The sequence below is a fragment of the Rhinopithecus roxellana genome, chromosome 4, assembly GCF_007565055.1.
Source record: "Rhinopithecus roxellana isolate Shanxi Qingling chromosome 4, ASM756505v1, whole genome shotgun sequence".
In the NCBI taxonomy this organism is placed as follows: Eukaryota; Metazoa; Chordata; class Mammalia; order Primates; family Cercopithecidae; genus Rhinopithecus; species Rhinopithecus roxellana.
Window position 1 is genome coordinate 8,265,752 of NC_044552.1, and position 16,525 is coordinate 8,282,276.

Here is a 16,525-nt window from a genome sequence, read left to right on the forward strand (position 1 = left end):
TAACCCCTCAGTAAGATCTCATGTGAACATCCGGGCCTTTGTACATCCTTTCTCTTAAAATTCATAAGCCAAAGCATTGTGACACGAAAATGAGCTAGTCATGGGTTACCCAGGAAGTGACTAGTTTGCAAGGGGATCCCTTTGGGCCTCTAGGGATTACCGGAGTCCAGGCAATTAGGCTGTTATGGCCACCTCCATTCTGCTCTTAACATGCACATCTGTTCAAACAGCTGTCCAGGTCTCACAAGAGACCTTTGTTTAACCAAGTAAATGGCTTTCTTCATTTATTAAAAGCATTTTACCTTTCCCTCAAATAAGAACATATTGTGAGGACAAAATGACATTACAGATGTGAAAATGGTTTGAGAGTAAAAGTTGAATTCCAACATTATTACAATGATTACCCTATCAGTAATACAGGCTTTACATATATCCTCTAGGCACTTGTGAAAAATGAAAAACAGGCCAGACACAGTGGCCCACACCTATAATCCCAGCACTTTGGGAGGCTGAGGTAGGTAGATCACCTGAGGTCAGGTGTTTGAGAGCAGCCTGGCCAACATGGTGAAACCCCACCTCTACTAAAAACACAAAAATTGGCCAGGCATGGTGGTGGGCACCTGTAATCCCAGCTACTTGGGAGGCTGAGACAAAAGAATCACTTGAACATGGGAGGCAGAGGTTGCAGTGAGCCAAGATCGCGCCATTGCATTCCAGCCTAGGCAACAAGAGAGAAACCCTGTCTAAAAAAAAAAAAAAACAAAAAAACAAAAAAAGAACAAAAGTTATTTGAAAAGCTGAATTTAGATCAAGACAGTGTGTGTGTATATATTCTTGCATATGCATATATGAACACACATGTTTGTGTATGATGTTGGCCAAGACATGTAACCTGTATGCCTCAATTTCTGGATCAGCAAAATTGGAATAATACCTCTGCCTTGTTGAATTGCAAAAAAAGGGGAAAAAACAGAAGTTAGAGTTTAGATTTGAACTTTTCATCCCTTCTCGTTCACCTTGGAAAAAAATCCCCCAAGTTAAACAAGTTTCAAATAAATCTGGACATAGACTAAGCCTCAGAACTACACGGACATGTTAAGTGTCAAATGCTTGGAGCCAAACTGGTCCTGGCCTAGGAAAGTCTGAGAATAACAGGCCTATACTGATGCTGTCCTGTTACAAGTTTCAACTTGCATTTATGAGAAAGCAAAAAGAGTTGATGTGTTTTCAGGTTTATTGAAGAAGAAATTGGCATAGAGAGATTAAGTCTAATATGAGGTCTCATGGGCACAAAGGGTCAGAACCTAAGAGAAGACCCAGGTCTCATGTCATCTACTCTCAGGTAACATGCAAAGGGCTTTCAAAAGTCACAAGTCTCAATAAATAGGAATGCTTTTACACTGTTGATGGGAACGTAAATTAGTTCCACCATTGTGGAAGACAGTGTGGTGATTCCTCAAGGATCTAAAACCAGAAATACCATTTGACCCAGCAATCCCATTACTGGGTATATATCCAAAAAAATATAAATCATTCTACTATAAAGACACATGCACATATGTTTACTGCAGCACTATTTATAATAGCAAAGACATGGAACCAACCCAAATGCCCATCAATGATAGACTGGATAAAGAAAATGTGGTAGACATACACCATGGAATACTATGCAGCCATAAAAAGGAATGAGATCATGTCCTTTGCAGGGACATGATGAAGCTGGAAGCCATCATTCTCAGCATACTAACACAGGAACAGAAAACCAAACACTACATGTTCTCACTCATAAGTGGGAGCTGAATAATGAGAACACATGGACACAGGGAGGGGAACAACACACACCAGAGCCTGCTGGTGGGTGGAGGGCAAGGGAAGGGAATCTAGAGGATGGGTCAATAGGTGCAGCAAACCACCATGGCACACGTATACCTATGTAACAAACATGCATGTTCTGCACATGGATCCCAGAACTTAAAAAAAGGAAAGTCACGAGTCTCTCAAAATTGTAGTTTCTTCAACCCTACATCTCCCACTCATCCCTGTACCTTCTCCTATTTTCCACATCAAAGATAACACAAGCGTCTTCTTTTAACACATTTTGGAGTCGCCCACCAACACCAATTCCCACAAAAAGTAAGCCAAGTGTAGTTTTATGAAAATCTGTTTGGTCCTCTTCTTTTCTTTTCTTCTCTATTTATTTATTATTTATTTATTTTTGCGACAGAGTCTTACTTTGTCGCCCAGGCTGGAGTGCAGTGGTGCCATCTTGGCTCACTGCAACCTCTGCCTCCCGAGTTCAAGCGATTCACCTTCCTCAGCCTCCTGCGTAGCTGGGATCACAGGCGCCCACCAACATGCCCTGCTAATTTTTTATATTTTTAATAGAAAGGGTGTCTCACCATGTTGGCCAGGCTGGTCTTGAACTCCTGACCTCAAGTGATCTGCCCGCCTTGGCCTCCCAAAGTGCTGGGATTACAGGCGTGCACCATCTGGTGTCTGAAGTTCAGTCCTGATTGAAGACCCTGAGTGCAGGGGCACGTGTGTCTCCATGGCTGCTGCAGGCCACACTATGGAAAACAAAACTCAACGCTTTTACAACCAGAACCCTGGAGCTGAAAAGACCAACCCTCCCTCTCTGAGTTTGAACTAAATAGTTTGTCTCTGTAGCATAGTAAACAAAGCAGAGAAGCTCATTAGCAACAGGATCTGTGGTGGTTGATGACTATGTGCACAGCTGATGGGCAAGTCCCGGCCATCTTTCAGGATTAATTTATGCTGGCCGCCTTGGCTTCCTCATCTTGTACATACTTGGTTCAGAGAATGCGAGGAATTTGCTAGCTGAGCAAGTTTATTCATCCTGCTTTCTAACTAGGCTCTTTCCCACTGAGATATGTTTCTAAAATTTCCCTCAGCAGACTTCGTGGCAAAAGCAGTGCAGCCTTCAACGGGACAGTTTAAATCTAAAACAAATCCTCCCTAAAAATGCACTGTTCTCTGTCAGGACAGAATCTGACTTAGTCTTTGAAACAGAAGTGCCTGAACTTATTACCAAAACTTCTAGTAAAGGCTGGAAGGACATTATCCCTCTATGTGCAGACAATACATTGAAAGAGGCCACTGGGACAAAGGTTATTTGCTAAGCACTCACTACATGCAACATGAGATGTCATTCCATTTTACTAATGTAAGAACAGACTGTTGCAGAAGTTAAATGACTTGGACAAGTTCAATTACTAAGTGGGTGGAGGAGGAATTTAAAACCAAGTCTCATGATACAAGGCCGATTGCACTATGTGTGTGTAACCCCAAGTTGACCAACTGTATAACTGTCACTAAGAAAGCGTAGACTATTAAATTAGATACTAAGAAGTCAAGGCTTGCATCTGTAATCCCAGCTATTTGAGAGGCTGAGGCAAGAGGATTGCTTGAGGCTAGGGGTCAGAGACTTGCCTGGGTAACACAGTGTGACTCTTTAAATAATAAATAAAATACACTAGATAAAATAAATAAATTAGATAAATCCATTATGCATTGAGTTGGAATTTAAGAAAAATATATAAATCAAAGTCTAGATTAATGACTTACAAAAATCATAAACTAAAGTGATTTTCTAATTTGCAAACAACCCTGAAACCTATCTTAATAATTCTTTGGAAAGTTAAATTGGCTAGTGATGACATGAAGCAACCTCAATTTTTCTCATATTTAATTTTCTGGTGTGCATTTCTTTTGGAAAAAAATTAACATTAAATATACCACATGGAAATGAATCCAAAAGTAACAGTTAATTTCAGTTCATAGGTAATGTCCAAAGCAAAAAGCAAGGAGAAAAATAAAATAGAACCACTGCACCATCTAGTGACGGAACTCTTGCTTTACAAGAAAACCACCTGATGAATTACATTTTGCAAATCAGTCCCCAGAACTTTCTGAGCCTGAAGAATATTCATAAAATTGTCCAAAAGAATGCATAGTGACAATCAATCATAGAAAATTAAGAGCAGACAGGATAGATTCTTCTCCTAAGTTTCCATTTGGAAGCTAGAGGCAAAGCAAGTTTTACTTCTCAAGGAGTAAGTAGGTGCCATGGGTCCTGTTTACTTTCCCCTCTGCACCCAGAAGTTTTATGTACTATTTTATGAGCTAATAAGGGTTCGAAGCCAGGCATGGTGGCACACACCTGTAATCCCAGCTACTCAGGAGGCTAAGGGGAAGGACTGCTTAAGCCCAGGAGTTTGAGACCAACCTTGGCAAAATAGTGAGCAATCCACTCTCAAAAACAAAATAATAAGGGTTCAACTGCAAAACATAGATGGTATAAGGACCTGTTCAGTAAATCTGAAATGTTTCTCCACAAGCCTGACCAGGACTCATTCATATTGGTAAACACAAGGCTCAGTTTAAGACTCAAGCATCTTCCTTCTAATTACCTTTCCCTGTAGTTTTGTCCATCGTAGGTGGTGATAAATCTGAAATGTACTAGCCAAGCCTAGTGGTGCACACCTGTAGTCCTAGCTACTGGAGAGGCTGAGGAGGAAGGATCACTTGAGCCCAGGAGGTCAAGGCTGTAGTGAGCTACATCACTGCACTCCAGGCTGGGCAACAGAGTCAGACCACATCAATCACTCACTAAATCTGAAATAAGTAAATGTGAAATTTAATGTCTTATTTGAATGCTCGGCAAATAACAAAATGCCCAAAGAAAACTGATTTATGTTTTAAAATTACAAAAATATTACTTCAAGAGCCAAAGATACTAGAACTAAAATAGAAAACTTTTTTTGGATCTCACGATTCATATTTTGTCCAAGATGTTAATATTCATGGCCAGGGAGAAAATATATTGAATAATTTCATGATTATTATGAATTTTAAAAATTACCAAGGAAGAAGAAAATACATTTCCAGAGTAATTATGTGGAATGAGTATGTCAGTGTATGTGAAAAAATGTTTACTTCCATTATGCTTGCGCAATGTTTAAAGTGAAGCTAGTTTTCATTCCAGCAAGATGTGAAACATGTATAGTGACTGGCTCCGTCAGCTCCAATCTCTTCACAGGCAAGAAAGTAGTTGAAAGCAGTTGGGTACTTAGCACTTCCCTGAGAAATCCCAAACATTCAAAATATGCATAAATTTGACAATTCAAATCCTGAGTTCATCATTTTTCAAAACCACATAATTTCATCTTGTTTTTGACAGTAATGAGATATTATCTCATTACAGGTAAGAGCTCCCAAAATACTCTGTGGACACCAATACAACATAGTCGCGGGGAAGCAAGGTAATAGAGCAAGAAAACCCCAGCCCGGCAATTATTAGCTCTGTGACCTTGAGAAGATCCTACCTTCTCTTAACTTCAAATGCTTCATCTATAAAACGGTGACAAAACACATCACTTGAAGGATTACCTTAAGTGTTAAAGAATACATATGAAGTGTCTAACAGATAAGAAGCACTCAACAAATGGTAGCTCCTTATTAATAAAACTGATAGCATGCTTCTTTAAACGGTAACTCAGAAGTAGATGTTACGTAGCCCAGGATTGGTCCTAGGCAAGTCTGTTACCTAGACTTTATGCCTCTCACCTTTATTTATGTATTTATTTATTTATTTTCTGAGACAAAGTCTCACTCTGTTGCCCAGGCTGGAGTGCAGTGGCGCGTTTTTGTCTCACTGAAACCTCCACCTCTTGTGATTTCCCAGCCTCAGCCTCCCAAGTAGCTGGGACTACAGGTACACACCACGGCGTCCGGCTAATTTTTTTTGTATTTTTAGTAGAGACGGGGTTTCACCATGTTGGCCAGGCTGGTCGCCTCTCACCTTTTAAGCACTACCTCCTAAATCTGTAGGTAAAACTGGGCCAGAAAAATTGACAAAAAGGCAAGAGAAGACATTTGAGTCCATAGTGAATGAATTGAAAAGATGTATCACCAAGAGTCGAACACCCCATAAAGCTTTCAAAGACAGGTTTATTTATATATAAGTGCATGAAATTGAATACAGAAACTTTATTAAAATACTGTATATTACAAATTTTTAATCCAATAAATTCTGTGTAATGACATTTAAGTGCTGGATTCACTTTTAACAGTTGTTTTGTGTGTATCAGTAAAGAGTTCACCCTGTATATTACAAAGAGGAGAGCCACATGAGGACCTCAGAAATGGTCCTGTGATTAGACACTGAATGATAGTAACTGTGCATCTTTTCCTTAAAGAAATGAATTGAAACCTAGATCTTATCTTTGTAGACCTACTTTCTATAGTTAAAAATAACTTGCGTATGTTTATTGCTGCCCTTTGAAGAAAATGAGAATGGTGAAAAATAATTTAAAATAAAGATCAACATCTCTAGGCTAAACCGATGCTTACTGCAATGAAAATACTTAAAATTCACTGCAAAATTTGTGTTCTCCAGGAAATTATGCTATATACATAATGAGATTTGTACATGAATTGGGAAATAAAAAATTGCTTATATAAAATTAAAAATCAATAATATACAATATTTACAGCTTGTTAGGTATTATATATAAACATAGTTTTTAAAATAATCCTTCAAAATTAAACTGTTTTATGTAAACATGCAGTACACATACTCATACAGTGTAGTTTATAGTCTTAACAGAAGGGGAAATGTGTTCACATAACACAGGGTACTTCATCAAATATGCCTTTGTTTTTGTATATTACCCTTCCAGCATTTATTCTCCTGTCTTTAAGCTTCACAGTACATTTAGTATTTCTATAGTAAAAATAAATCCCTGATGGTAAACATATTTCTAAAGGTTAAGGTGTGTGCCCTGTACTACAGTATAAAACTAACACTGTTCACTAGAATCTCTAGTTTACAACAAAACTAAATTTTAAAGTCTCACACTTAATTTCTTAACTACATTTTTTTTCCATTTCATACTTGGAAAAAGAAAAAATAGAGAAAAATACCACATCATGAAAATATAGCGAAAGTAGCTGTCATCTGTCACAGTCAATGACTAAGTAACTGATTTACATTGAACCATATGAAGTTAGTAGCTACTATTTGTTAGGCTTTCTAAACTTTGAATTCCCAGTCATGGGTGATGTGTACCTAGCCAACTCCCATCCTGAATCTTGCTAAATCCACTTTGCACAAGTATTTTAACTTTCAAGGCACTAAGGCTTCATTTAGCTTTTAAAATCTGCCTGTGATTTACTAAATGATTCATCAGTGGTCTGAGAGTTAACACAATTTGAAAGTGAGACTTTTAATACCTGTCAGGTCAACTACATTTTTGCTATTTAAATAAAGACATTTTAGCTAGTTAACTTTCAAGATAAAGTTGATTCCCTCATCTCAGAATAACTAGAGTCAGGGGCTAATATTTACAGTAGAATCCTACGAATTCTGGAGGGCTAAAACAAAAAAAACTGTTAATTTCCTATTTGTTCATCTAAATGTGTGGAGCTCAAGTCTGAATGTGCATATTGGTGAGAGGGCCAAATTTTAAAAAAAAAATTCTTCCATTGTAAATGCATCCAATATCACAAACATTAAGAAGGTGTCAACAGTTTCTGTGGAGAAAACTTTAAAATGTTCCATTCCAAAAATACTTAACAATGATGTGTCAGTACTTTAAAAACAAGAGAAGCTTCATCATCAGTAGTCCTCTCGAGTTAACACTCATTTAAACAGGGCTCTATAAAAAGTGATTTCTGCTTAATTCAGCAAGACAGAATAAAATTTTTAAAGTGGTGATTTTTAGTAACTACTGATTTATATTTAAGAGAAAAAAGTGTTACAGTTACGGGACTCAGATGATTGATGATGCACCGCAATGCCCCTTTCTGTGTATTTGTGTCAAACTGCTTTTCAGTTTCAGTTATCCACCTAAATCCATTCCCAAAAAGGGTAGAGTCATGTTACTACCAAGAGTAATATGTGGATGCAGTACATAATCTTAAAAACATATGTATGAGGTTCATGCTCTCCTGACTTGCCTGAAGTATTTACTTTTCAGTAAGATTAGAGCTGCACAATGGTAGGTGTTAATATTCTTTCCTAAACCAGCTCCTTGGATTCTATCAAAAAATTGTACATATGTTTAAACTATAACAGATGACATCTGTATGGAAAGAGGAGGAAGATTTTTAGGAAACTGCTAAATTTGTTCTCAAAATCAGGGAAGAGTTATTATGTAAGTTCAATATATGTGCCATAAATGTAAAGAATGTGAAAACAACTTCTCTAAACTCAGGGGAAGAGATGATTATAGTTCATAGCTCACTCAGAAACGTGAGTGTTTCCACTCATTTAAAAGTATTATCTGATTTATCTCCACATTTACTGAAAATACGTCAAATATTAAGCATTATTTACCCCAAATTCACGGATACATTTTTAGATAACTAATTCAGCAACCTCCTTAACACTGTCACTGCCTACACAGAACAGAGCTCCTTAAGTGAGAAGATCAAACCTATCACCACACACACACAGAATGTAATACAATTTCAAAATGCACGGTGGTCAGTGAAGCCTCGCATATAAACACAGCACGTGTAAACATGCAGTCTACATACTCATCCAGTATAGTTTCTAGTCCTAACTAAAGCGTGGAAATTGTGTTTCACAGGATGTAGGGCGCTTCGTCAAATGTTTTTGTTTTTGTGCATTATGTCTCTAAACGCTATAATTTTTAATCAAATAATATCCTTTTTATCCTGAAGAGTTTTCTTCCAAGATGTTGTAACAAAGACAGGAAGTTAAGAAAGATTATAAAACCATTCGATTATTGGTCCATTTTAACAATTAAGAGTTTCACCCCTGATTATTAAAAGAAATAGTAATTTACCCAGTTACCCAAAAAGTGTTTCCAAATTTCTCTGCAATCGAAATCTGCTAGAATTTCTTCATTAATTTTCCTCGTCCCTCACATCTTAAAAACAAATAATGACTGCAGAGATTCTGATTGAGACTGAGAGAAAAATCTGTAGTGTCAAGAGTGAAGTGGTTTGAGAATATTTCAGAAATTGCTCCAGGCATTTTGTTACTCCCTGAATTATATAATGAACATAAATTTAAAATAATTGTACTTAAAGTTAAAAAAAAAAAAAAAAAAAAAAAAGGCTGGGTGCGGTGGCTCACGCCTGTAATCCCAGCACTTTGGGAGGCCGAGGTGGGCAGATCCCTTGAGGTCGGGAGTTTGAGACCAGCCTGACTAACACAGAGAAACCCTGTCTCTAATAAAAATACAAAATCAGCCAGGCATGGTGGTGCGTGCCTGTAGTCCCAGCTACTCGGGAGGCGGAGCCAGAAGAATGGCGTGAACCCGGGAGGCGGAGCTTGCAGAGAGCCGAGATCATGCCACTGCACTCCAGCCTGGGCGACAGGGCGAGACTCCATCTCAAAAAAAAAAGAAACAAAATAACAGCTAGGGCTTAAGCACCCTTGGCCAGTGGAAGAAAGGACTTGGTAGACACTGAATATCATTCTATTTTTCTACAGAATTAGAACTGCACTGTAGAGCCAAAGGCCCAGGGCCGGTAGAAGAAAACAGACATAGAGAAGACAGAAGGGTTATATATCGCTCTTACTTTTCAAGAAGAATAATTAGCAAATAGAAAGTCAATGAATCAACATGGCTGAATGAATCCAAGGGAAGTAAGTGGGATTAGGGAAAGGAGTCAAGGCTGACTACCTCTCTACCCTTGTCCTATTTTAACCAGTGGTCAACAGAACTCCTAATTTAATCCTCCTTGCACTGGCCATTTCTGCCACCACCAATTCACAAAAGGTTCTTAAAGATCTGCTGATTTTAAAAAGAAAAGGTGAAAAGGAGATGAAGCAAGATTCTAAGAGAATGTTTTTAGTTTCTTTCCTAAAGTATATGTAGGGAAAATATAGAAATGAAAGAAAACTGATGAATTTTACAAAACAACATATTCAATTGGTAATGCAATTGCAAAATCTAATTTAAAAAAAATTCTAGAGACTATCGATTGATCATTTACTGTCAAATACATACTGCTTTGCCATTCATAAACAATCTCACATAATCCTCACAATAACTACATGAGGTATTAGTCACATTTTATAGAGTATGAACTGAGGCTCAGAGAGGTTAAGTGATTCACTCAAGGTCAAAAAGCTGACAAGTGACAGAGTCTTAATTCAATCTGTGTTGCTGGCTTGGAGTCTAGTATTCTCTTCACTATGTCACAGCCATGATATCTCAGTTATGGAAATTCTATTTAGTGGATGAACCAGGAAAATGAGAATTTGGAGAGACAAAACAGGCTAACTCTCAACTAACACCAGGAAGCAAAATGTTGTCCCAAACTTTTTAGGATTTAAAATCATCTTGCTAGCTCTTGGTGGACTCAAGGTAAAGAATTCCATCTTGGTAATTCTTGTACTCCTTACTAGAGAAAATACTTGGTAGAGCACTTTACATAGTGGATCCACAGAAAGTGTTTACAAAAGAGAATTATTTGGTGTATGAGTGGCAGCCTAGGTACATCAATGTGGCAGCTGCACTTTCTTCATTAGAGGTTCTTTAAAGACCTTTTCCACAACATTCTGTGATTTCAAATTATCCCGTTCCTTATATCACAAATACAAGATATACAGGCCAACTCATTTCTTTATTTCTCTCATTTAAAGTACAAACAAAACCCAACCCTTATACTTTTTCGAGCAGTGAAATGTATGCTGCAAATACTAAGAAAGTATATTGGGTAACAAACTGTAACACTGTTTGGTAAACATTAAGATCTAAAGAATAATTCAGCTACAGGCCCTGAAGATAGCCATCATTTAGGACTTTGTTTATCCTAAGCAAGGTAGGGTATTACCTTGGAACTGTCTCATGGGGAAGACTACTAGTTCTCCTTCTTTTAAAGTTTTAAGCATTATCTGTAGTTTATTTGGGGCCTCCTGACTAGCTGTCAACTATGGGCATTTTTAATCAGTATGTTAAACAATAATTAGTTTGGACATGTAGGAGTTCCTTCTTTGGGGAGCTGATTTCACTGTAAACAATATTTTATTAAACACTTTTTTAATAAAGGAGTGTCCACTATAGAGGATCCTCCCTCCCTTCCTGCATTTGTCATGAAGAAATGTACTGCTAAATCATATATAAATTTTAACGAAGTATATAACCCAAATACATCAATAAGGGCTTTTGTCATGTCCCAAACAACGGTCTCCAGCTCTATTAAGTGAAGAAAATTTCTCCAAAATTCAAAATTCTCAAACATCCTCAAACCTATTTTAAAAGATCATTACACTGAACAAATTTTCCACTAGAACATGAAAGTGTTCATTGAAAAAAAGGTTTCCAAGTAGACTGTATTCATATATAGCAGCTCTCTATATACGTATATAATGATATATATGTGTGTGTATATATATCATTAAACATTTCTTGTGTCTATAGGAAAGCTACTAACTTTTTAAAAATCTCAGCATATAAATAGCTATTAAGACAATTCATAAACTCACACTATTCAACTGCATCTCAAAACATCAAAAGAGTGACAGTTGCACAAAATCTCCATGGAAATAACTGAAAACAGCAAAGGAACCAAAAATAACCCTTAAAATTAAAAGTATACACATACACACACAATTCATAATGTAAAGCAACTTGATAATGAGATAACTGCAGGACACTCTACAAACTAATTATTAACCGTTCAATTATACTTTCATTCTAGAGTAAAAACAAGAGTTTAAATCTCTTTGGTCCACACATTGGTACATTTAATGTATCCAAGTTATTTTCTCATTAATTTTGGATTATGAATCGTGCTCTATATTACTTTACCGTTTCTTAAATCATAAAATAACCATATGTTAAAGTAAGTATTCCTTCTGTAGATGTGAAACAATTTCCACATGCTATTGGTAGTTCCTCTGGAAGAATACGAATGCTTTAAATTATTCACAGAATAGCCAAAATAAAGGAAGAACACAATTCAAGTCTGGCAGAAAAGAAAAAATGATTGACTTGGAAAAGTTATGCCTAAATTTAATTTGTAAAAACATCAGGAATATAAAGAACACATGAAAACAATTTCAGGCTTGCACATAATAAAAATAATCAATTTTAAGATTTACTTCAAAGATCCATGCATAGTTGCTTATTATTTTTTTTAAAACGAATTTCCAAGCCAGTGTTAGTAAATCCCTTAAATTGGCTTCCATACTGGGAAAAGTACTGCCTCTCCAACTTCTCATTGATAAATTGTGGATATATTCTGCTTCTGGCTAGAGAAAAAGTGGTACGGGTAACAAAGTTCTTAAATTTGAATGGAATATAACAAAGGCCTACCTTTACAGCAAATTGGATTAAACAGCAAGGCTACCAGGTTATTTTTTGATTATCCTTAACATTCTCTGCAATGTCTCCTTTGAGTTAGCACATTATAACTGTATCTGGTGCCAAAAAAATCTCATTAGGAGACCAGTTCAACCCTACTTCCTATACTCTTACAATTACGTATTGCCAGAACCTCTTAAAATGTTTTATATAAAGGACATTTCCACTTTTAACATACGCCCTCACAGATTCTTCTAGTAAACTTAAATCATAACTTCCTATCATAAATCAAGAACTGAACAACTGAAATGAATTACTCAAATACACATTCAGTACTGTATTGATATGCTGAGACTAACTGCCAAATTTTAAAATTATCTACTATATTTCCCAATTTTCACTTAGCAAAATTATGATGTTGCCACATGTCCAAAGTAAAATAAGTTTATTACTCTTCCTATATAACTTACTTGTTACTTATAGCTACAAATGAGGTCTTTATTTCCAGAGCCTAATTTAGGCCACTCTCTAAAAACAGTTAATACTCCAGAATGAAAGACTGTTTATGTTTTGTCAAAAATCAAGATATATGCAACACGTAATATAATCCCGCTGAGATACTAGTTATAAAGATGTTTTGTCCATGAGATACAAGGCAAAAACTTTCTTTAGAAGGGTCAAAGAATGCAACATGCATTTCAGACTTTTTTCTTACAAAATGTTTAAGAAAATTTTCAAATTATATTTTTATGACGCACAAACTACAATCAATGTGTATGACCCTTCAAGTTTCTGAATTTGTATAAACAGAATATGTATGCGTGAGGGAAGCTATTAAAAGGGTGTTAAGTTAGTGAAAAGTATGCACCCTACAGAGCTACTCTGAGTTCTTAAAACGGTTGAGCTAGTCTTCAGTTAAGAAGACTTATCTTCCACATCAATTAAATAACAATAATACCTAAACATATTGAAGCCCTAAATCCCAGAAACGCGCAACATTTAAAACCAAATAATTTCTCTCATATTAAAGAATTCAGTATTTAGCACTCATACGGGATTTAGTGTTACAGAACAAAAATCTTAGTACATTACCTGAATTCATGTCAAATATGTTCACAGCACTCAGCTACATCTACGCTTGCAAATTGTCACATGATCAATGTTAACAAAAAGAAAAGAGTTTGGCACATATATCAATACTTCGAAACGTCCCTGTAACTTAACACAACACTGTTAGGAACGATGATTTTCAACACCAATGTTAACCTGATAGGCAGCTAAACAAGGTGCTTTTTCTTGTAACTTTACATAGTGTCTTAATGCACCTTGCCTGAGACAGAGGCACATAAGGTGCAGTGCGGTAGTGCAATCACTTGAACACCAGAGGGCAATCTTTCCACACAGCTCAAGGTCTTCCTTATGCTTTGACCTGCTCAGTCCACATTCTTGCACAATTTCATTTCCACTTGTTAACAACGCCGTTTTCAGGGAATCTGTACATCTGTTTCCTTATGTGAAGTAAGACATTCCCACAGAAACCTCAAAGTGTAGCGAGGATCCTTGAAAAGGAGATGATTAATGTCAGTACAGTCTGTCCAACGCCCCATACCAGCGCTTCCAAAGGGGCCATGTTCTTCCCAGCTACTCTGTAAATGCCCGCTACTGCTGCACCTAAGGAGAAACGGGAGACAAATGAAGGGGCACAGTCCCTCGTTTTATAACACACTGCATGCTGCACCTTAAGAGCTCTTTTCATTTCATCAAAACTTAAATCATCGTATTTTTTCATTTTATCCACTTTCTATGAGAAAGTTTCCCTGTGACTGGTGAAAGTTACACCTTCCCATAATACACTTAGCCACTTATCTGAAAAACAGACTTTTCTACTCAACCAAAAGATATGTATTTATGGTATATGCTCCATACTTGATAGCAAATACGTTCATAAAAATAATTCATTATTGCAACCTCTCACCTGGGCATTCAATTAGCTACACCTCTGTAGCATTTTTGTAAACATACAACATAACATACTGATAATTACAAATAATAATGCAGAAAAATAACATAATTTAATGTAATTGCTAAATTATTAATAAATATTTTGATATTAAAGGTATCTTTTTTGAATAATATGAATCTTTAAATGTCATGTAAAATATAATACCTGACTAATCCATCTCACAATTCTCACAATCTACCATATAAAATAGTTCATTGCTTTTTAAATAAACCATCTAACTCTAAGTTATCTGGAGACTAGTATCTTGATGTCTAATAAGAATAGAAAATGAACTTGACATCTATTCTAGTGAGGTTCCTTAGGTAATGTACACTTCCAAGAACGGGAGAATCTCAGCATATGAGGAACCTCAGTGCCCATCCGATTCAACATCTGATCTTCACAGACCATCCATAATGATGTGGTATCTAAGTGGCTAACTTTAAAAGCACATTTAGGAACCAAAAAGGAGGAAATATTTAAATTATAATACGCCATCTCACAGATGCAGATGGCCTGAAAACTATTTTTCTAGCAAAACTGTCTATATATCCTAAAATGGTTAGATAAAAGAACATAAGAAAAAGAAAAGAAGTTATCTGAAGATACTGAATTGACAATTACAATTAAGACTGAAACCTATTCATGAAAATTAGAATATAATTTTTACTTGTCAACTTAGAAAAAAATTAGCTAAAGATTAATTCTTTGTACTTCACCCAAAATCTTCCAAATAAAAGTTATTGTATTGCTTTGCAAGAGATGTAAACAGGAAAAGCAAATTATTAACCTAAATCAAGGACTTTCATATACATGTTTTAAAATAAAAGGAAATTAAAATAGTGTACTTACCATATACTATGTATTTTGCTAGGAACTTTAAAAATATTATCATATTTAAATATCATACCACCCCCTCAGTATTATCATCTAATTTAAAGATGAAAAAAACAGAGGTTCAGAGGGGTTCAGTTACTAGCCCCAGGAAATAGAGCAAGTACAAGAGCTGGGATTTTTCAATCCAGGTTAGTATGGCTATAAATCCCAAAATCATTCTATCACTTCATATTTACACTAAGTGAAAATGAGAACAAAGAATTCAGAAAATGATAAAGTAGCTAATAAGCATCTCAAAACTCCTAGTAGCACCAACATTTACTTAATCAAACAATAAAATCACTTGTATAATTGGTCACATAACCAAATTGTGGAACTGGATGACATTCTTTAAAAATATTAAGTATCCTACAACTTTGTTATCAGAAATTATGTTAAAATAAATTAGAGTAATACTCTTTCTCTTTGGATTCATCCTAGATTTATGTGACTATCTTCCATTTTAAAAACCACAATTCGGCCTCCATCCCTCTGATACTGTTTTCAATCATGATCCACAAGAAGGGGAAAATCAAAGCAATTACTAGCTCAGGCTGCCTCGAAATGGAAAACAAATGTATCAATTCAAATGCTACATGCTTACATAAGGTGAGGAGCACGGGTTCTGGAGCTCCTAGATTAAAATCCAAGCTCCACTACTTAGCAACTGTGTTACACTGGGCAATCACTTAGCCTCCCATGCCTTGCTTCCTCAACTGTAAAATGGGTGGGCATGAAGATTAAGAGATGACACTTGTCAAGTGCTTAAAAATAGTGGATGATCCTAGTATGTACTCAACAAATTTTGGCTAGTAGTCATCATAGTAGTAAAGGATAAAGATAATTCCAATCAGTGATTCAACATTCAATAAATGGTGTTGGAACAACTGGTAGCCATTTCAAAAAAATAAATTTAGGTCCCTGCTTCACACCATTCACCAAATAAATTTCAGATGGATTAAATAACTAAATGTTAAAAACAAAAGTACATATCTAAACTTTAAAATGTAAGATAATTATATTTATGATCCTAGGAAAAGAGATCTTCTTAAGACCACAAAAAAATAGGAAAACCCATACAGGTATCACACCAAGGAACAGACTGGAAAGTATTTGCTATATGCAAAACAAACTGATGATTAGTATTTAGAATATAAACACACACATATACAAGCATAAACACATAATCAATACAGCATTTTTGTAATCAAACAAAAACAAAACAAATGTCCACCATCAGCTGGAGATAAACTACATGAAGTCCATACCATGAACCCATACAATTTCAAAAGGAAAATATAGATCTGTATGAACTGAAATAAAAGTAACTTAGACATAT

The 16,525-nt window shown here is 35.9% G+C and overlaps 1 protein-coding gene across 1 annotated transcript in view; it reads right to left on the reverse strand.

The window, feature by feature from the left end:
* Nucleotides 1-10,607: 10,607 nt before the first annotated feature.
* Nucleotides 10,608-16,525, reverse strand: part of TMEM170B (transmembrane protein 170B) — a 39,738-nt gene continuing 33,820 nt past the window's right edge. The window contains exon 3 of the mRNA XM_010357148.2: nt 10,608-13,979. Coding sequence (XP_010355450.1) covers nt 13,849-13,979 — 131 coding nt within the window. The 3' untranslated portion in view covers nt 10,608-13,848. The remainder of the gene's footprint in view (nt 13,980-16,525) is intronic.